Source organism: Drosophila guanche, unplaced genomic scaffold, assembly GCF_900245975.1.
Source record: "Drosophila guanche unplaced genomic scaffold, DGUA_6, whole genome shotgun sequence".
NCBI classification, from domain to species: domain Eukaryota; kingdom Metazoa; phylum Arthropoda; class Insecta; order Diptera; family Drosophilidae; genus Drosophila; species Drosophila guanche.
The window spans coordinates 5,848,507-5,869,016 of NW_022995744.1; the positions used below are offsets into that span (position 1 = coordinate 5,848,507).

The following is a 20,510-nucleotide window of genomic DNA, read 5'->3' on the forward strand; positions in this document are numbered from 1 at the left end:
GACTCTACGGGGGCAATTGCCTAATTGCGCGACAGACAAACGCGTTGTGAAGTCAACTGCCGACGAGTTTTGTAAATTACTGTCGTTCTGATGTCCTTTCGGGCTGTTTAATGCACGTGTCCCTCACAGCGCGTTGGGGCGTTTTAAAAATGTGTTGCCTGCCCGGGGAGATCCACTCCCCTGCTTTGGCCCGCTTCGACGTGATTTGCTTTTGGGAATACCACTCGAACTCGCACTCTTAGTGGTAGTCGTGCTCGCACTCGCATGTATGTTTTAAAATGCAAAAAACAAATAGTATTAAGTGTCTATTACCGACTAAAGGATACCCAATAGAAAGACAAAATCCAAGGCTTAAAAGTTAAATTCAAAGGATTCTCAGGTTAGAGCCAGTAGGCATGACGTTACATAGATTTTTAGATAATATTTCGACCTAAAGCAGGGTAGATAGAGTGATAGATAATATTGGATTGATACTATTTAGAACTAAAACAAGTCCCTATACCATTGAAAATCCGAACTTGCGAATGATTAGTTCATGATAGTCCATTCCCCCAGCCAGAGGACTGCCTGTCCTTGACACGCGTACAATCTACCCTTTGGAATCCACAAACTGTATGTACTGGGTATAGGAATCACACTATTTAGTATGCATGACAACTCCTTCAACTCTCGAGCACTCAAACCCTTTATTTCTGTGCTCGTTTCAGCACTTGTTGTTTTGTAATTGTTCTATGAGTGGCACAATTGAATTTTTATTCGCAGCAAACCATCAAGCGGGACATCAGAGGCAGAAGAAAAGTGCTCTGATGGCCTCTTCATGGCGCTCCATGGCTCTTCATTGCTTTGTGGCCACAAAGAGAAACCCATAAAAAAAAACGAAAAGGAAAAACCTCAAATCTTAATGTAATTATCAAGCCAGAAAATATAAGCGTTTATGGCGGTAGACGCCTCAAGATTATTAACACAAAAGAGGGCTGGCAATGGCAATGGTCGTCATAAGCATAAAAATATTGCCCAATCCTTCCCACCCTCTCTCTGTGGCTCTCTGTTTTTTCTTTTTACCCCAAAAAAGGCCGAACAAAAATAAGGATAGAATTTTCCTTTGCACCCTCTTTGTAATAAGCTACTTTTGCATCTTTTCTACTCGTATTGCTCTTTATTTTATCATTTGGTGAGGCTTGTCCTCCTGTCCTTTGCCCCTGCCCTTTCCTGTACATTTTATTATCGCTTCTTTTTTTGCTGCTGCTGCGCCTCGGTAAATCCCCTTAATCAACGAAAATTGTCTGTTCACACATGTCAGCCTGGAGTGAGAGAGTTTATCGCGCCTAAAGCTCTAATAAATTTACGATACAAATTTAGCACGATTTTCCTATTAAAATGTTGATTTTTAGATAAGCATATATCGGGAAAAAACTGCCCCTGTGTTGGCTGTTCCCTTGAATGGCAAATTTAAAGTGATCTTTGTGTCCTCTGCCAATGGATGCCTGTCCAAGTTTTACTCGGAAATGTGTCAATGCCTCTAATCAGTGAACTACTTTCCTTGCAGTGACCTTCCTTTCAGCAGGGAAACTCCACCCAGAAATGTAGCCCCTTTTTGCGGCTCTTTTTTAATTAAAATATAAAAACGGCGAAGAGAACGTGCCGCGGTCGTTAGGCAATAAACTTGGACACCGCGCATCCTGCCGAGGACAATTACAAGGCGGAAAATGTCGCAACATTTTCCATCCTTATCGCTCGAGTTCTGGGTGCTTAAAGCACAAGAATTCCGGCGGCCTCGACATAAAGGCAAACGAATTAACGACATTGTAATGCTTATCTGAGAGGAAGGTCCTCAGCTCCTGTTCTGGTTTCTGATGGAGCCCCTCCTGGGCATATCCTTTCTCCATTGAAGCAAAATGTGGGGGAAAAAATCTCTTGATTTTTTAATTTTAACGCTTTATTTAATTATGTGCAGACGAGACATCTTCAAGTTTTGCTAATAAAATGCTTAAGGAGTGCCGTGTCCTTTAACCGCCCGCACCCCCTGCTCCACGGTCTGCGACTCAGTGCCATAAAGACCAACAAAAAATGGGCTAAAAATTGCATTTTTTCCCCAAATACTTTCGCTCTCTCGCTCCCGGTCGGTGTGTGCTTCTTTTTTTAATAAAGACATCAACAGATGGACGCCGATAAAAAGCCAAAGATTATGGGCTGGACAAAAGGGGGACAGGGCCAGAGTACGAACTACAAAGGAGAATGAGCCTGGCCTCGGTCTGGGTGCTGGGCCAAGTGTCGTGTGGCTTTTGGCTTTTCACACCCCCCCAAAAAAGGAAGAAAAAACAGCAACAAGAAAAGGAAAGAAAAAACAGGCAACAGTTTCAGTTCCATTCAGATTCAGATTGAGAATCCGAAGTGGAAAATGGACAAAAGGGCAGACGTTGGAGATTTAGTTTTTTAGCTGCAAACACTTGACCTGCGACCCCTTGCTGTGTGAGTTTCTTATGTCCCTTTTTTATGTGCTTAAAGATAAGATATTTCCCATTCGCTTTTAAGCGTAATGCAAAAACTTTTAATTAGCTGGCAGAGGAGAGAAGGAGGACGAGGAGAGGTGCTGCTGGTGTAGATTTTTGCCAGTTACTGCTTTGTTTTCTACTGCTTTGACTTCTCCAGCTGTGGCTTCTACTGCTTTGCTTTCTACTGCTTTGCCTTCTACTGCTTTGCCTTCTTTTGCTGCCCTTGCTACTGCTTTTCCTTCAATTGCTTTCCAATTGGTGTGCTACAAATTTCACACGAATTAAAATCAAAATAAAAATCAAATAAAAATCGAATTGTTGTTTCCTTTGGCCATTTCAATGCTCTGAGGGGGGTTGTTTGTGGCCTACTTATAGCCATCGTTTGCTCATGGCTGACACCTGTTGTTGGTACTCCATTCTGTTGGCCGTATTCCTGGCCTCTGAGCTGATTTAAATCTTTAAAATCAATATGCCAAGTGAGAAGCCAAAAACAGATGCGACAGCTACTAGGTAAACATGGCCAAGTAGGAAGCCTGCAGCAGGATAACGTAATGGATGGGGTAACTGTGACATCCTTGACAGGTGTGAGATTGGGGTGTGCGGAATTTGAAGTTGACTTTTCTACGCCCTCGGGCTTCAGACATCAGACAGTTGGGCAAATTGAAATGGTTTAGATCACATTTGACATTTATAAGCGGATTTTGTGTGCCAAGTCGGAGATGGAAGGAAGTGAAAAGAAGCATCCGTAATGGCTATAAAAGATTGTATTTTAATTCAGACTTGACATGAAAAACCTTAACAAAAACTAGCTAAAAACTATGCGATCTAAGCGATCCTTTACCATTCGTATCTACATGGAGAGAATGGTCTTCTTGATGATGTCAATGCTCTCGAGCATCTGTGCCTCATTGATGACCAGTGGTGGAGCGAAGCGAATGATATCGCCATGCGTGGGCTTGGCCAGCAGGCCGTTTTCCTTCAGCTTCAGGCACACGTTCCAGGCATCGTATTCTGTGTAGAAAAAACACCCACAGATTAGCAGAAGCGAAAGATCAATAGTCGGGAAAATACTCACTCTGATTGATGACAATGGCATTGAGGAGTCCCTTGCCACGGACCACAGAGACCACATCCTTGGGCAGCTGTCCCAGCTCGTTGCGCAGTAGTTCGCCCATTTTGTAGGCATTCTCGGCCAACTTCTCCTCCTGCAGCACCTCCAGGGCGGCCATGGCCACACGACAGCCAAGGGGATTGCCACCGTAGGTGGAGCCATGCTCGCCGGGCTTAATGCAGAGCATCACCTGGTCGTTGCAGAGCACCGCGGACACGGGGTACATGCCACCAGACAGTGCCTTGCCCAGAATGAGAATATCTGGCTGCACATCCTCGTAGTTCACTGCCAGCATGCGTCCGGTGCGGGCCAAACCCGTTTGCACCTCATCCGCGATCCAGAGGACATTGTACTTGCTGCACAGCTCACGGACCTTCTTCAGGTATCCGTCGCTGGGCACCACCACACCAGCCTCACCCTGGATGGGTTCCACCATGAAGGCGCACACATTCGGATCCTTGAGGGACTCCTCGAGGGCTGTGGTATTGTCATAGTCGATCAGCTCGAAGCCCGGCATGAAGGGGCCGAATCCCTCGTAGCTGCTGGGATCATTTGAGGCGGACACCGCCGACAGGGTGCGGCCCCAGAAGTTGTTCCTGGCAAAGATGATCTTGGCCTGGTTCTTGGGTATCTTCTTTTGCTCGTAGCCCCATTTGCGGGCCAACTTGCAGGCCGTCTCACCGCCCTCCACTCCGGTGTTCATGGGCAGGACTTTGTCGTAGCCAAAAAACTTGGTCACAAATTCCTCGTATTCTCCCAGGACATCCGAATAGAAGGCTCTGTGAGAGAACAATATATACAGATTATATTTTAATGAAATATTTGGTTAAAGGGTGAAATTACATGGAAATGATTTAAACCAAAATCTGTTAAAGCGTTTTTTTAGAGTGCGCCATTTCAAATTTAAATTTAAAACACTTTAAAATTCAAGGAAATAAATTGAAAATAAGTATTAATATATATTCCATTTAAATATGAAATAAATTTATTTTATACGTAAAATATGTAATTTTGGAATGAATGTTGATAGCTGGGTGTGTGCGCATTTCTTTCCTTCCAAAAATATTTCCTATACTCAGCCGATCGCACATCCGAACCTTATCAATCCATTTTCTGTTCCAAATTTAGCAATCGCAAAACAACAAATTGTAAGCCAAAACAAGTCATGCTCAGCCTTCGTCTTATCAGTGTTTTTGTTCGCGACTTTATGGCCTCACTCTCAACCCAGCAACCCAACAACCTAACAATCTGCCCCTGGCAACCCAATGTGAAACCAACTAAAACCGGCAAGAGCTGTCCGAGTTGTCCAAGTCAAATCAGTTAGGAACTCGAGTGCAATAGAACAATTCAGTCAATTTTAATTCTGACAAATGTCCCATCCAAATACTGAGTGGAGTGTGAATTTATTTGTGCATTTCAAACTGATTAGATTTGAGCCTACACCATGGGGGGTTATCAGTCATTAAACTGTTATTAAACTAGCAGTTTAGGAAGTAAACACAAACTAATGATGGCCCTCAATCATCAGATGGGAAAAATGGTTACCAACTGAGAGATTTTTCAGCCATTAAAACTGTTCATAATTCCGAAATGAGTTTACGAAATGAGTGCAGCAAATCTAATCTCAGCTAGACACATAAAACACTCAAGTATTAACCAGATACATAAAAACTCAAGCATTAACAAGAAAGAAAGGGTATTTTTGAGTACAATTTCAGTCGAAATCTGTGGAGAGGTGTTCGGCTTTACAGATCGATACTTATCATTATAATCGCTGTTTGATTGTCTACTCTCTGCAGTAGAATGATGAAATTTAAATCTAATATTTGTATATATTAAAATCCCATAATTAAGGCAGAAGTTTGCTTAGAAACACATGGAAATGACCAATCGACTTATCTGTGGCTCAATTAAAAGTGCTACAAAACCCTTGGAATGCTAATAAACAATTAGAATGAGCGCCTCAACACTTGTGCTTGGAGAAACATATTGTCTGTCATAGAAATTGGACCAAGGTCACTCTCACTGCTTGCTCTCGTGAACTTGCTTAATTTATATTATATCTAAAGCTGACAAAGCTTCATGGAACCGATAGATAAGCTTTCCGAGCGTTAGGGGGCACGACTCTTTTTTCTGTTTTGATATTATTTCTTGTCTAAAGTTGAGTTTCAACTCAATGATACCCTTACCTGGAGGTCAGAGCCAGTTTGGAGGCCTGTTCTGTGAGTGCCTTGACAATTTTTGGATGGCAGTGTCCCTGGTTGACTGCGGAATAGGCGCTCAGATAATCAAAGTAGCGTTTACCCTCTACATCCCACACGTAGACGCCCTCGCCCTTGGTCAGGGCCACTGGCAGTGGATGGTAATTGTGGGCGCCGTATTTCTGCTCACGGGCATAGACTGCCTCAGAGAGGTAGCCAGTGGATGACCCGGTGGCCTCCTTGGGTGCCGTCTTCTGGGCCAGGCAGCTCAGGCGGCTGGCAATGCCGCGTGTGGAAAGCTTGGAGAACATTTTGATGGCACAAATCGATCGGAAGCGTGAAGGGAGGAGTCTGGTACTTCCACTCGCGAAATGCTTACTGAAACTGTGCTGGCTATTGGCGGGAGCTTTTTATACTGCGCTTCGGGAGAGTCCAAAGTGGGAGAGCGTTTCGTACCCCCTGCAAAGATCGCGCTATCTGGAAATAACACTCACACTTTGCTTCCCTCTCTCTCTGAGATTTGACGTTTGCCTGGCTGGCTCTATCTTTCTTACATTCTCTTTGTATATTGTACACAAATTATCATCTGATACTTGGGGAATATGATCCATTCATACATATACAAGTACATACGCGTATGTGTGCGTCTACTTGTAGTTGTTATTGCCTTGTGCCGGCAGAATTTGTAATCAGCATAAAACTTTTCCACTGCTCAATTGATTGGAGCGCGCAAGCAACTGGAAGGCAGCTTTTTATTATATTTAGCTGCAAATTACAAACAAAAGCTTTTGTCAGCGATGCTGGATAGTTGCTTTGTTAAAATACAACTGAAGAATCGGTTTAAATATTAGTATAACCAAAGACAATGAGTTATAATAAAACAAAAAAATAATTAAAAATATATTTATTTAAAATAAACAAAAAAAGAATTAATATAATATAACGACTAGAATATTACGAATATTGAAATATTAGTAGAACCAACTAGCAAAGACAAAGAGTTAAAAAATAAAAAGAAAACAAATTTCAAAAATTAAAAATAATTTAAAAAAATAAAATAAAAAATAAAAGTCAATTAAAAATTTAAAAAATATAAAATAACGATTAGAAACAGTTGGAAATTGCAAGGGATGTGGATTTTATTTTTGGATTCTTACTTTATATTACTTTTAATTTTAAAGAAATTCGCAAATTTTGCTGCATTATTTAGTTCTTTTAACTCGAAACGCTTAGCAAAAACTCCCATACTTACCCCACAATTTACCCCATTATTTGATTACACTCAAAGCGCGGGATTACTGTTAATATTTTCATGTATTTATTTGATTTTTGTCATAAATAATTTATGGGCTTAAGAATTTACAACTAATTATTTGCTTACTGTTGAAACTATTTATCATTTCTCGTATGTATTTTTTTGTTTTTTGTTTTTGTTTCTTCCGATCAATCAAATATTTAACAATTATAGCACGTTCGGGGAAATTACGAATACATATTACATATACACGGATCGGATATATTATATGGTAAGGGTGGTACATACATATATAAGACAGTTTGAAAAGGCAACACATAAATTGCACTAGAAATTCCATTTCAAAACGAAAAACAAAATTAAATGTACACGTCAAAAGGGAGCAAAACCGAACACAGGAGGTGTTGGTGGGGGTGAGGAAGGGTTGGGGATATGCCCAATTAAACACCAATTTGCATACCAATTTGCTCCATTAGCTACCACAAATACTCGCACAATACATATATTTTATTAATTAATTTTAATAAATTCACGCTTTGATTGCAATTATCAACCTTTGACACCTCTACTCCATGGCCTGGCCCACACTCTGCTGCGGCGACTGGGCTGGCGACAAACTTCGGGGCGTTGCTGCTGCCTCGCCCCCCGGTCCAGAGCCAGCTGCAGTCCTCTGTTGTTGCTGTTGCTGTTGCTGCTGCTGCTGTTGGTTCTGGGCCTGATTGAGCAGCTCCTTGTTCAGGCGATAGCTGCTCATGACATTGGCACAGCTTTGATGAAAATAAAAGTTACGACCGCGCAGGAACGCATCCGTATTGAGATCCTTTATGCCTGTCTTGAGAGAGAAAAGAGACGAAAAGAGGTGGAAGATATAGAAATAGTCGCTGGCTATGGCATGCGGAATGTGCATCAACGTCAGGGTAAGTGGTGGAGTTTGTAGAAAGATAGTTAAAGGCAAACAAAGGATGGGGATAAAGGATATAGAGTAGATACTAGTTCGTGCTGGACACTGGGACTAAAAAGTGAAACTGAAGCAAACTGAGAAATTACCTTACAAATGAAACATTTGTTTTCATCGTCCGGTTTTAAATCCGAACTAATTCCCACCTTTGAGTCCAATTGCGTTAATCCCGGCACTCCCATCGATGATAGCTGCGACAGGCTGTTCTCCATGCTCTCCACATATTTCGATGTTGGTGTATTGTTGTTGTTGTTGTTGCTGTTGTTGTTGTTGTTGTGGGAGATGTCCATGGGTCCGGGATCGGTGCTGCTCACCTGCGGCTCGGAACGGGGACGCTCTTCGATGGGTGAGATGTTCTCCAAAGATCTGCAGGAATTAAGAAAAAACTTGTAATCGAAAATGATCGATAAAAATCGATTAACACTCACCTGCTGCTGCCCACATTCTGCTCTTCCTGCCGTCGCTGCTGCTGTTGCTGCTGCTGCTGCTGCATTTTGTTGTAATTTATTTTGTTCGTCATCTTCATGCTGCTGGTGTTATTGTCATCATCATCCACAATCACATCCTCATCGCTATCGTTCTGGCACGAGGCTGTGTCCATCATTAGCTCCTTGTTGTTGTTGCTGGCGCCACCGCTGCTGCTGTTGTTGTCACTGACGCCCACGCCGCAGGAGTCGGCGTTGTAGTAGTGATGTGTGGTAGATGACAGCTCGCTGACGTTTTTCACTGAAAGAAGAGAGGCGTAATGGGAGGCAGAGTAATTATTAGCATGCCACTAGGATGGGAATTTTGAACTCGAAGGAGACCCACCACTGATATGTGCCTGAGGCGGTTCACCCGTAGGCCAGCTGCTGCTGCTGCTGCTGCTGGCCGTTGTCACATTGGTGCTCACATCCTGCTCGTCGCCGTGCACATCCTTCTGGTTCATCACGCAGGCCGTGCGATACAGTATGCCATCCAGCTTGCCCGGCTGGGCATTGCTGTTGTGCATGCTGGTGGGTATCGTCGAGACGCTGGCCGCAGCCACCGATCCGGGACCAGTTAGCTCCGAGCCCGAATCGGGCACATCATCCGTGCAGCTCTCCACATCCACCGTCTCGATTTCCTCCTGCGACTTGGCATCGTCCTCGGGCAGCTTGCCCGTTTCCAGGGCATACTTTCGCTTGCAGATCGGACAGCTGCTACAGTAGAGACTCTCCATCATGTACATTTCGCCGTATTTACGCTTGCGCACTTTGAGTCTCAGGCGGTTCTGGCGATTGTTGCGTATCCGCTGGAATGTCTGCACACCAGAAAGGATTCGAGATTAGAGATTTAAGGGGATTAGAGGACTGTGAGTATGAACCTACCTCCCAGCGATTGTGACTGGTGCGTATGGCGTTCTCTTGGGCCGGACAGGGAGGTGCAAACATGTACGTGGCCTGCAAATTGGCCCGCTCGAAGCCCGCACTCAGCTTGTAGAGTCGATCCAGCTCCGTGAGGAAGTGCGTGTGCCACTCCTCCGGACTCAGCTTGAGCCCACACACCGGACACATGTCGGGTATGGCCCCGCCGGCTGCCGCTGCCTGCAACCCACTGACCAGACTCAGGCCGCCCGGCACCGCCCTTAGTCCGGCCATGCTCAGGCTGGCCAGCGCCGCATGATGAGCCGCGTGGTGGTGGGACAACGGATGCGGATGGGCCATGTGATGGTGTGTCGTGGCCACTGATCCCGGTGGCGCTCCCACATGATGGCCATGATGGGGATGCGAATGCGAGTGCTGATGCTGCTGATGTTGATGCTGATGCGGATGGGAGTGCGAATGCGAGTGCGTGTGATGCAGATGGGGCGAGGAGGCCAGATGGGTGGCCATCGAGACGGCCACGCTGCTGGTTGGCGTGCTGATGGCCGAATTGCTGGTCGAGCAGGATGAGTTTGAGGATGAGCTGGAGGCCGATGCCGATGCCGAGGCCGACGAGGTGGCCATTGCCGGGTGTCCCTTCCCCGCATTATGCAGATCTGTGAACGAAGCGAACACTAAATTTTAGACATGCCCGCAATCATCAATCAACTGAAGGCAATAAAAATTGAAAAAATTCCAAACCCCCGCCCCCCGTCCACTTTGATTTCCATTTCGCTTTTGGGTGGGTGGAAAGTCCTGCCTGTCCCATAAATTTCTCCGGCATTTTCTAATTGCCTCCTGCCCTTAACCCCCCTCGATTTCCCTGCTCCCTGCACATTTTTAACAGAGGCAGAACAAATTAATTGGAGCTCGTAATTTTGTGGAGAGAATCAGAAACAGGAGCAAACACACACACATACACACCAACACCTCTCGGCCGCAGATTCCTCGTGTCAGACACACGTCGCCACGTATTTTCGGGAGCTGCACGGGGCACAGGAAAAAAAGAGAAACCACAATAAATACAAACTGTTTGCTGGCCCAAAAACCCCACCAAACAAAAATCTCGCTCTCCTTCTGCACGTGACTGTTCGTTCGGTTTGCAATTAAAATAATATTACAATAAAATATATCACAATATGGTGGAGAGCAGCAGCCAGTTTGCAGAATGTGCCGCAGGCCCACTACAATTGTTGAATTTTATATTTATATTCCTCTAAAATATGTCGGTTAACCGCGGCCAAACAGAAACACAAGCACAGAGTCAGCGGTCAATGGCGGATGCAAATGGTCCATGGATATGGAGAAAAAGAGAGTGAGATACATTCGATTCGTGACTCTGGCTTAAATTAGCTTAGAAGTGGCTGTGGGTGGTGTTTCGGTTAACAGTTTCGCTGTGGAATCGTTTAGTTTTAACCTATAATTATTTTTAAAGGGCAAACAGATGATAAATAAAGTTTTCGGGAACCTTTAAGTATTGAATTATTTAACCAATCAATTTTAAACTATTTTTGTTTTGTTGGTTCGGGTTCGGTTTCGACTGCTTTTGCATTGAATTTAGTTTCCAGAACAGCCCAAAAACTCAAATGCTGGATGTCCTCTTCTAATATGGTATGCAAAGCTCAACTCTGAATGCCTGACAAACTGACTTTGCCCGAAAGTTATTATAATATTAGTTATCAATGACCTACGCCCACCCACTCCTACAACCCCCTCTCACAGTGTCACGTGCTCAACCCCACTCCGCCCTGTAAAAAAGGGGGCGTTCCCATACATATATCGCAATATGAAATATGAGTTTCGCTTCTCTGGTTTTTGGGGGTTTTTCGGGTGGTTGTGGATGTGGCCCATTAATATTACAGAAATTAATATGAAAATTCCAAGTGTGCATTAAACATAATACATCATTCGAGTAACAATAAAAACAACCAGAGTCCAAGGGGATATACTTGTAATAATCATAATTCTCGTCATAACAATGCCAAACAATGCAATCAAAGCGATTGGCAACACTTGCGCATCCTTTGAGCGAACAAATAATAAAGCCAGGACAAAAAGTATACCTCGAGCCGAGTCCTGCGATAAATGAGCAAACATTATGGTATCGAAAACGATGACAGGATGAACGGATGCTGGTTGTGGTGGTGGCTTCCTTATAATTGCCTCTAGAAGAGTTGCAACAATGTCGAGGATAAGTAATTAGCCCTGGAAACGGAGAGGAGGCAACGTTCGTCGTCTTCGTGTGCCGAGCACGAGCCCCGGCTCCTGCCGAAAGGATGCGGTTTGACTTTGTAGTCAAGTGGGTTTTGTGTGTGTACTTGTGTCCTGGGGTGGCTGTTGTTACATTTCAATAAGGCCAACTCCAAGTCAAGTCTCGTACTCGTTGTGCCATTTAAAACACTTTGGACACACGCACACCACACCCTTCCTTGCTAACCCTTTACTCTCTGTTCTCTGTGGAATGCCCTTTTGACTTTTGCCGCATGTCGCAGAGAGAAAATCTTGAAAAAAGCACGACTGCCGCCTGTTTACCCTAAGTTAGTTTAACCCATTGATGGATGCTCGCCTTCGCATCAGTTTCAGCTAATTAAAAGTGTATTATTTATCCAAATTAATTTATGGGCTGCTTCATGTCTCAAAGCCAAAAGTTAAACAACACCCAGCAACATATGGAGCGGGTTTTCTGTTTCGGTTCTGCTTCCGGTGTGCTGTGTGGTGTGGGTTGAGGCCGGAAAAACTGGTTTTCCGGCTTAAGTTGAAAGTCAAATAATGGCCAAAATAAACAATTGTCTACATATGCATTTACATACATACATATGTATGTGTGTGTTGTACAGGGGTGCTGCCCGAAAAAGGGGTTTATGATTATGTAAAAATGGCTGCTGGAATTATGGAAACACATATGACAGGTGTCGGTTAATATTTAAGAGGTGTTCAGTGTAATTTATCTTTTAAAATCGATTGGTTCCTGTATACCAGAGTACTAAGGATGCCTCTCTAAATCTAAAATCTTCCTATGTCAAATATCATTCCCTCTCACATCCCTAAAACAGCTCCAAGTAGCATGTTTGACGATTCGGATCTCATTAGTTCCTATAATATTCTTGCAGCAAATCTCTCAGCATCCTCAATTCTTTCAGCACCAAGAGTACAGCAATATAATTGAAAAATGAAAATAATAACGACCTCTCTCTCTCTCTCTCTCGAATGGATTTACATATATTTCGTAAGAGTAATTTGATCAATTTATCATTCTCCGAAAGTTCTTTATCCCTTGTCCACTCTAGTTCATTCCTATACCCCTTTTTCTACTGCGCCCCTGTGTCAACCTCTCAGCCACCCCATCCCTTTGCTGTATTTTGTTCACTTCCATTCCATATTTATCCATTTCATATGCTGCTGCTTAATTTGTATCATAAGGCGCTTAACTCGAACAGCTTTGCCGAACCCCGGGACCAATTAGCAACGCATTTGAATCTGATTTGCTTAGCCTATATATTCGGGAAAAAGTACTGAAATACAACTTTAAAGCGCGAGAGCACACCCCCAGGTAAATGGTAAATATGCGAAATTGATTCGGAATGTCTGGGGGCAGAGCAAAGAGGGAAAAAACTAATAAAAAAGAAAGTAGAGTGAAGTGAAGTGCGTGCTGGGAGTGGGTCCTGCCTGTGGGGTCTGTCCTGCCAGCCTTACGCCTGCCAGTCAAAGTTAACCCACTGAAGCGTTAAAATTGCTCAGGAAAAGTAAAATTGAAACAAATACGAAGTACACCCAGAAGATTTTTATCAGCAAAATTGGGAAAAAGGCAACAAAACTTTCTACGCCCAATTTTTTGCAGTTTTTTTTGCGAATGCAAATTTTTTTTGTCAGATGTAAATTTGCTAAATAAATAAGGGAATCGGAATGAAAGCAACCCTACTTACGTCTCAAATCCCTGGGATCCTGAGAATTATTACTGCGCGGACTTTCACCCTTTTCAACGGCATCGTAATCCTGTGATCCCTCCATGGATTCGTGGGATGTGCATGTGGGACTGGCCGAATCCGTGCGAAATGATTCGCTGCCATTGAACAGATTCTGCCAGAGAGAGGAAGAGAGAGAGAGAAATTGAAATCCCATTATGACAAGTGTCAATCTTACAACGATTATTAGCTCATCGGATCTGCAGCAGTAGAACCCTGAAGAGGGTTCATGGGACGGGACTCACCTGATCCAACGATATGCCAATATATTTGGGGGGCGAGAAAGCCGACGGCAGCGGCAGCGAGAAGTTCGACAGCCCCGACGGCTTACCCAACGACGATCTGTCGCTGGCAAAGTAGCTCGCGGGACCTGCACCGGCGGCTGCCGCAGCCGCTGCGGCGCCGTTGGCCACCAGCATTCCATGGTTGAGCGTTTGCAGCAGATGCGGATGGAAGTAGTTGCCGACTAGTGACATGTTGTGGAGATCTTTGGCGTCAGGTAACTGAAATGGGAAAAACTAGAGAGTATCAGTATGATGGGGTTTTGCTTCGAAACACTTTTGGGGTAGCTGAAAAAGGCTATGCTTGAGTTAATGAAGAATGCCCATTAACCATAATTTAAGGCAATTTAAAAAGTAGTATTACATCTAGATCCCAGAGAAAACCCTAAGGAAAGCCTCCCAGAAACTGTTAATATGAAAGGTTTTCACTTGTATTTTGACATTTGTATGAAATATTTGATTTAAATATATTTAATATTCAAATAAAAGAAATGGTATATTTAAATTATATATTTAAATAGCAAATATTTCAAACAAATGCAGTTTTATAAATGATTAAACTTTAGCAATATTCTTTTAAACCCTTTTTTTGTGGGAGTTTCCATGAGTAAAACTCATACTAAAGCAGTTCCAGCCTATACATTGTATCCATAGTCTTTTTGTATCCACAAATAAGTAATCTAAACTCCATAAAATATCCCCATTTTCGCGCCGGCTCCCCTAATTGTTGTATTCCGACACGTACCCCACAAGAGTTTTGACAGGCTAAGTGAGCGTTAAATTTAAGCGTTAAATATGCGCATTACTCGAGTCTAGGCCATGGAACCGCACAACAAATTATGGCAGCTACATGACTTGGCGTTAAAATTAGCCAATTATGGGATACACCTTCCTGCCTTCCTGCCTTCCTGACTTGCTTTCTAGAGAGCTCAGAAATGATGATGCCCAGATACTTAGTGGGCAGGCAACATATGGTATGGAAAAGTGCAAGAAATCATTGCAAAATCTAATCGAATTCCACAGAATCGAAACGACGCCCTCAAGTTTGTTTTTGGGTGGTATTTGCATCAATGAAAATTATGCAGGGGAAATGTTTAATTTACGACAAATAAATGTTAAATTGAGAGATTTTCGAATTACGATATCGAGACTTGTCGCATAAACTGTGTCAGTCTGGTGGATGTGTGTGGATAGAAATGGTAGATGGGGTGCGCCTCTCCAATGGGGTGTAAAATAACGAGAAAAATGTTCACCCCCTGCCACCCGCACACACATAAAGACTTTTGCAAATGATATGGGTAAACAGGGGGAGTTGTGTCGGGGAAACTTGTGCTTCCAAACTCCAGATAACCGACAGAACGTAAAGCGCTCATAACAAATTGAGGCTGACGAGTGTTAAGCGGCGGTTTGGGACAGAGAGACAGACAAGATACGAGCATAACATAAGCGACGACATGTGTGACAAGTATTAACCCTCCCAACCCTGCCACCCACACCCTTACTTCTATTTGCAGCAAGGCAAACCCCTCTCCCTGGGCAAGTTTGCTGGCTGCAAATTTACATACAAATTTGTCTGCCAAGGAAAGTTTTTTTCTGCCGTTTTTTTGGCATAAAGTGTGGGAAAATGATATCGAAAATGTTAGAGCGGAGTTGCAAATTGTTGGTTTATTTATGGATGATCTAATTTGGGGATTCCACTGAAAGTAAATTGGTTTTAAAGATGCGAAGAAGTAACCAAAACTGGTTGGGAAAATCCAACGGGATATATTTATCAAAGTTTCTTACTATATTCCTCAATAAAATGTATATTATTTCGAAGAAAAATAGAATTATAAAGTAAATGGAAGAAGAACTTTCCCATTGCCTTAACTATCTCTACACTTTGGTCAATCTAGGCTAATCAATCGCATTCATTAAACTGGAAAATCCTTTCTTCGACAGTTGCTTAATCCGCACCCAGTGGCCAACTCTTGGCTAACGACCCTCTCGTCCGTTCTCCCCCTTGATGATGCCCAGGGCAGGGCCAATAAATTAAGGCTTATCAACAGAAATTAGCACCTCAATTTGGGGGCTTGCTGTTGCAGCATATGTTGCCACATCAGCTTCATCATCATCAGCATCATTCTGTACTCCTCCTACGCTGCATTATGCGGAAATTTGTTGCAAGTCAGACGTACTACAAGGGGTTGTGGCACGGCACATACAACCGCATGAGTTGCACTTTGTCTAAGTCTGCAGTTCGGTCAACAGCTGGACCCACCACAAGGGATGGGGGTTGGAGATGGGGATTGGGGATTGGGGGCCGAAAACAGAAGTGGTCAACCACTTGGCTGTGCACTCTCTGGCGGCGCACCATCACGAGTTTTTAATGCATTACGTGTTGATGAGAGTGTTCTCAGTGTGGATTCAGCGATGTGCTTATTGATTTATGCCTGTTAATCAGTGCTAAGCCAAGGACAAGCCTGAGCAGGTGCTGTGACCACCCTCTAGCCTCCAGGGTGCTCGTATCTACCCCCGTTGTTGTTTGCTTTTCTATTAGAGGGTCGTTGGGCCTGTGTGCCGTCGGTCTGGGGCCGGGGGGTGATTTGTTATCCCAAAATAAAACATTCCGCCTCTTGGTTGAGATTTGCATAAATTCGTTCGGTGTTTGTTCTTTTAACACTTGAATTATTGCCTCTATACTTTGCCATTGGAGATGATTCCCATCTGTATCTGTGGCTGTGGCTGTTATTGGTTTATTCTGTTCAGTTGCAACTCTCAGCTGCAGCAAGAGCTCTGGAAGAGCAACAACAATAACAGCTTAATTACAACAACACGATAACGAGTGGCAAATAGCAATTGTCTACATACAATTGCCAATTTCGCTTAACTTGGCCATAAACAACAACAAAACGACAGCTCCGTCGGAGAAGTCAACACACAAACCGCATAGCATCGCATCGAACAGAATCCCAACCGAACCGAACCGAACCGAACGGAGCCAATCGAAACAACTGGGGGCCTCCTCAACACACCACAAATAAATCTCAATTTGTGGCACTAACACGAGGAGTAAACGCTGCGGGCCGAAGAAGTAGCAGCAGAAGGGAACACTAAAAACGTTTAGCAATTGGCAATTTTCTCAAACTAAATGTTTATGGGGCGAGAGAGTCTACTCAACCTGTTCGACTGTTTGTTGGACTCATTGCGGTTCAAGTGCAGATAACTCTAAAGGTGAGCCCATATTTGTAGCATAAGTTGAGGGGTCTTTGAAGTCAAAGGTCAAAGTCATTTCTCGAATGCATATTTAAGGTTGCTTCTGTTATTGAATATTTCATACAGCCAACCAATAAGTTTCATAGTGTGAATCTTTCATCTTTAACTATTCCCAAAAATTCCACTACTCAATATCGTCTATCATTGGTAGTTGTTCTTCTTGGCTGTTTTAATGATTATTTATTTATTCGCATTTTTAGTGGTTGAGTATTTCTATTTCTCTAGTTATCTTCCATCTTTAGTCATTCCCAAGTGTTTTACTTGTACTTAATATCTTCACTCTTTAGTAGCTGTACTTGTCCCTTCACACCATATGCTTTTCCCTCTATTGTTGTCTAGATCCAACCTTCTTTATCTCTCAGCTCGGAGGCATACCTTAAGCCAACTATCAGTGACCATTTGTGCACATGATACTGTGCTGCTACATACTAGAACTCTTCATGAGTGCTTCTTGTTATACGCCTCGTTGCCTTTGCATTTTTGTACATGTAGTTCCTCGTCTTGATAAATTGCTATAAATTAAATTAAGCTCGCTCACACACACAACACACACACTCACAGCTCACCTGCACATACTTTGTGGCAATAAGTGTGCAAAAAAAAGGGAATTATTTTTCATATGCTGTCCCCCGACTCAGACTCATAATTTCTCTGCCACCCTGAGAGAGTCCCGGGGAGTGCCCTGTTCAGAGTCTGACCATTTTTTCTGGTTCTTTTTCTCGCTCCCCTGACAGGACGGGGGTCAGTCTACCTTTTGTTGGTGTGGTTACAAAATTGTTATGGTGTTGTCCCCTCCCCTTAGACATCCAGTCGAGGAACAGGAGGCGAGAAGAAGTGCCACGGGGTACCAGCACCAGTAGCGGTGGCAGTGCACAGTAGCAGGGAGACATTAAACCATTTGACATTGCATTTAATATGCTTGCTTGGGTTGTTTTTATTAATTTTTATTGTTTGGGTTATGCTTGGTTATAAATGGTTGCATAAATAATGGTAGATAAGCGAGAGACAGAGAAAGGGAGAATAGCTATTGTGCAAGTTTTTTCTAAAGAAAAAAGTTTGTGTAGGGATGAAGAACAGCTGAAGAAATTCTTAGGAAAAGGATGGAACTGCAAAGAAATTGGAAGACTATAAGCTATTTCTGTTTGGACTATTGAAACTGTTACTACATATATATGGTAATAATCACATACAAATGTCTCTCTGTTTTCACTCTACTCCACTTGTACTAGTATTCCTTAAACAACTGTTTTGCCTTCTTCTAGCTACAGCCTTTTCGGATACCAGTTTCAATGCCAGAACGAACCCAACTCGCGTTTAGAGGATGAGGACATATTGTTGTCATGTTTAACATATCTTAACGCTACTCAATGCTATGCACAGGCAGAGATATAATTTCAATTCCGATTCCAGCTTCTGCCCCACAGCTCCTCCAATTCCGAATAACCAGTTTCAGACAGAAGTTAGTTATTCCAAGTAGGTTGGACCGACTGCCTGACTGCAGTCGGAACATCATCAGCGTTCGAGTTCTTCATCATTTGTAGCATCAGCGTCAAGATCATTGCTCATGTTTACAATGATGACAGGCAGAGGAGCAGCAGCAGAAGGAACCGAAGATGCCACAACCAAATCGAATGTGGAATGGTAGTAGCTGCTCACGCTGCTGCTGCTCTGTGGGATCCGGGGGCTCTGCTTTGCTCTGCTCTGCCATCAGGCCCGGGCTCGAGGTTCGGTATTGAAGCTATCATAAATCTGTTCGTCGCAAAAATCTACACACAATGGGGCGTTTGCAAACGCATTCGTTGATCGGAATGCGACGACGAACTCTCTGAATCTGCTGCCTCTCTCTTGACTGACTTCTGGACTGCGTCGGAAGGGGGAATGGAAATGCGATCGTGACACGCTCTTAAAACACGATCATCTATCTACTGCCAATTATTTGTTAGTTTTACCAAAAACAAAGAAATATGATACTTTCTCTTTGGAATCTCTTTATGTTTGATAGCTCTCACGCTGCCATCTCTAGGACTCTGCTTTAACTAAAAGTTCACTCGGAAGGTCTTATTCGTTTGTGTGGTTTTACAATGCATATTGACTGGGACTGGCAGCGTGACACGGGGACCAATTACTGGCAACTTTCCTCATTAAACACTCGATGTTTTCCCCGATAAAATTATACTTTCTCTTCGAACTCTACCAATTTGTGTTCGATCTCTCACGCTGTCATCGCTAGGCGATACTTTTCGCAACTGGAAGTTCACTTGAAAGTTCTGGTTCGTTTTGTTGTTTTACAATGCGCATTGTTTTGGATGCTTTTGCCTTTGCTTTGGCCTTTGCTTTAGCGGTGTGCTGATTTATAGCATCTTTCGGCATTTCGGCATTTCGGCTACTGGCCCCCTGGTTTATGATTTGTCATAAATATGTCCCCACCACAGTCGCCCCCACCAGGCTGCCCTTTCTTTGCATGAGCGGCAAACCTGATCCTGAATCCCGATCAGTGTCTTATCCCTTGCATTTGGATTTGTGTATAGGATTCTATTGGGTTTTACTTACTCTCGATGGAAACGGACGTTGTCCACGTAGAGCCTCATGCAAACCGGAAGCGGCCTCTGATAGAACAACAAGCGCTTGAGATGGCAAATGGCTGCTGCCAAATGCGTTGCTTTCCATCTGCAACTTGTTTTTGTTTTTTGTATTCTTTTATTTTGTTTTGGTTTTTCCTGTTAACTTTTGCTTTCAACTAATTTGGCACACACATAACGAACACACACACACTTTCTCGCTTTCTCTTTCTATATTGGCACATGCAAAATTTAGAAATTATAATCGAATAACATTTGAAATTGCTTTCGGTCGGAGGGGAGTGGGTGGCAGCAAACAGTACGAGTATATGTTTTAGTAGTTCCCATGGGTTGGCGCGGCGTCGGTAAATTAACGGTAACAACGGAGGCTAACGGATGGATCAGCTGACTCGGTCTCTTTCTCGCTCTCGACACATGCATGCACCCGCACGTTCCCGTTGCAAAAATCCAACTGAGGCGCTGCTTTCGAAATCCAGTTGGATTTTTCGTCGCTGGCTTCTCCTTTGCGGCTGCGCAGTCAGCGCTACAGCAGCTTGCTCCGATTGGCTAGCGTACACAACCGGTTTGGGTGCACTATAGACATCTCGCTTTGGCACAGATGCGAGCACACACAGGCATACCTACACCTCGCTCGATGACTTTTACATTATGTTCTCACCTCTTTGGCTGGCTCGAGTTTGTTTTTCCTGCTGCTGCTGGTGCTGGTGCTGGTGCTGCTGCTGCATTATTATTCCAAAATGGTTGCATGTTTGTCTGTTTTTATCTCTGCCATTGTACGCCTGTTTGTCTGCCAGCACCTGGTGCCCCGGGATGGGGATCAGGGACCGACCCCGGGACTGGTACTTCTACTGCTACTGCGGACTACTTCCCTTCTGGTTTCCCCACATCTTCTGGTTCCCTCCGCTCTGGTCAACTTCTGACATTTTGTGTAAATAAACCGTATGAGAAACATTTTTACTTTTGGCTTTGGTATTTTGTTGCCTGCCTTGTTGGTCGGACACTGTCCTGGACGGGAATGGGTATGGGACGGCACT

General features: G+C 43.7%; 2 protein-coding genes across 6 annotated transcripts; both read right to left on the reverse strand.

The window, feature by feature from the left end:
- Positions 1–3,238: 3,238 nt before the first annotated feature.
- Positions 3,239–6,187, reverse strand: LOC117579752 (ornithine aminotransferase, mitochondrial). The gene is made up of 3 exons (XM_034265773.1): positions 5,793–6,187; positions 3,568–4,382; positions 3,239–3,503 (listed from the first exon to the last, which is right to left on the reverse strand). Exons 1-3 carry the CDS (start codon positions 6,113–6,115, stop codon positions 3,343–3,345), a joined length of 1,299 nt encoding a protein of 432 aa, XP_034121664.1. The 5' UTR covers positions 6,116–6,187; the 3' UTR covers positions 3,239–3,342.
- A 939-nt stretch (positions 6,188–7,126) lies between these two features.
- LOC117579921 (protein Teyrha-meyrha) lies at positions 7,127–19,910 on the reverse strand. Of its 5 annotated transcripts, none has more exons than XM_034266059.1 (8): positions 19,448–19,910; positions 13,607–13,879; positions 13,323–13,476; positions 9,367–10,016; positions 8,828–9,299; positions 8,446–8,743; positions 8,107–8,383; positions 7,127–7,891 (listed from the first exon to the last, which is right to left on the reverse strand). In XM_034266059.1, exons 1-8 carry the CDS (start codon positions 19,562–19,564, stop codon positions 7,625–7,627), a joined length of 2,508 nt encoding a protein of 835 aa, XP_034121950.1. In that variant the 5' UTR covers positions 19,565–19,910; the 3' UTR covers positions 7,127–7,624. The 5 variants fall into 5 exon arrangements, with proteins under 5 accessions (XP_034121950.1, XP_034121954.1, XP_034121951.1 ...); XM_034266063.1 differs by having other exon boundaries at positions 7,128–7,891; positions 8,164–8,383; positions 13,607–13,864; XM_034266060.1 differs by having other exon boundaries at positions 7,128–7,891; positions 13,607–13,864.
- Positions 19,911–20,510: the final 600 nt, after the last annotated feature.